The 1,299-nt window shown below is 64.2% G+C and overlaps 1 protein-coding gene across 1 annotated transcript in view; it reads left to right on the top strand.

Moving 5' to 3' along the window:
* SRL (sarcalumenin) overlaps positions 1-1,299 on the top strand; it is a gene marked incomplete at its 5' end in the record, with an annotated part of 13,705 nt that overhangs the window by 4,684 nt on the left and 7,722 nt on the right. The window contains one exon of the mRNA XM_010296425.1: positions 467-502. Within this exon, the coding sequence (XP_010294727.1) occupies positions 467-502 (36 nt within the window). The remainder of the gene's footprint in view (positions 1-466; positions 503-1,299) is intronic.

Consider the following 1,299-nt stretch of genomic DNA (forward strand, 5'->3'; position numbering starts at 1 on the left):
ATGACCTCCCAGTCGCCATCACCAGCCACCCTAGGGCTGGATACGGGTGACCACACCACTGGGGTGGTCAGGACGCTTGTCGGGGTTGGTTGCTGTCCTAACCATGGCTTGTGGGGCTCCGTTTGCTCGGTGAATGTTGCTGGGGAAGGCGGTAACTCGGCTAAGTGGGGCAGGAGGGTTGGGGTGCCGTCTCAGACAGGGCAGCTCTCCTGGGGCTGCTCCGCCAAGCCACGTCCCCAGTGTGCAGGGCAGACTGGGGTTTAGTGCTTGGCCCGGTAGCTGCAGGTCTCGTTGCCCACAGACTGTAACTCCTCCTCTCCTGCCGGGAATGTGGCCATCATTCCCGCCCGCGAGAAGGCCAGGGCCAGTCTTCAGCTCCCTCCTCGGCCTGGGCCAGACCCAGGCAGCCGCGTCCCTCCTTCGACTCACGGTACCTTTTCTCTCTCCCCGTGTCCCCTGCTAACAGCTTACCCCGGACGCACCCTGGGCTCCTCCGCCACAGGTTGGTATCGCTGCCTGCTACCTGCATGCTGCCAGCGCTGCCTAAGCTCTTCGCTGGCCGCCGGCTTTCCTGTTCACCTGCCCCAACAGGGCCACGCTTCCCAGGCACCGAGCAGACCCTGGTTAGCGACGTCCCACGGCACCCGCTGGACCCAGCGTCCCCAGCCCCACCAGAGCTTGGCACGCGTGTCACTGTGTTTGTCTGTCCCAGGCCCGACTCCGACGCCTTTGACACCTTTCCCTCTTGGGTTAAGACTCAAGAGGTTGCGTATTCCTCTAGCGATGGAGTTGAGGCATTTGTGGTAGACATGCGGGTCGATCTCCCACCCACGGCATGAACCGGAGGAGCCCAGCAGATAGCCCACCCTGCAGGGGAGCTCTTCCCACCCTTCACCCTCCTACGTGCAGAAACTTTCCAAAATGTCCACCCTTGCCCCCCGGCTCCGGGCTGCAGTTTAAGCCGATGAGCCCGCAGCAGCTGTCCCAGTAACACAGGCTCGGCCCCATTTAACCCGACTTACCCTCAGCGACCGTCCCAGTAACGCAGGCTGGCCCCTGCGCGGCGGCCTCAGCCCCCTCGGGAGCCAGAGCTGGCTCCTCTCCCTGCCTGTCCTGCTCAGGCAGCGCTGCCAGGTCCCCCCTGGAGAAGCAGGAGATGGGAGATGGGCCAAGAAGCACCGGCCAACACCCAGCCCGTCCCCTGGGTCTGGTGCTGGGCCACGCCGACAATGTCCCTGCTGCAACACGAGGCGGGGAAATCCCATCTTCTCACCCTCGTGTCCTACCCCACGGCCTCCG

Source organism: Phaethon lepturus, unplaced genomic scaffold, assembly GCF_000687285.1.
Source record: "Phaethon lepturus isolate BGI_N335 unplaced genomic scaffold, ASM68728v1 scaffold31651, whole genome shotgun sequence".
In the NCBI taxonomy this organism is placed as follows: domain Eukaryota; kingdom Metazoa; phylum Chordata; class Aves; order Phaethontiformes; family Phaethontidae; genus Phaethon; species Phaethon lepturus.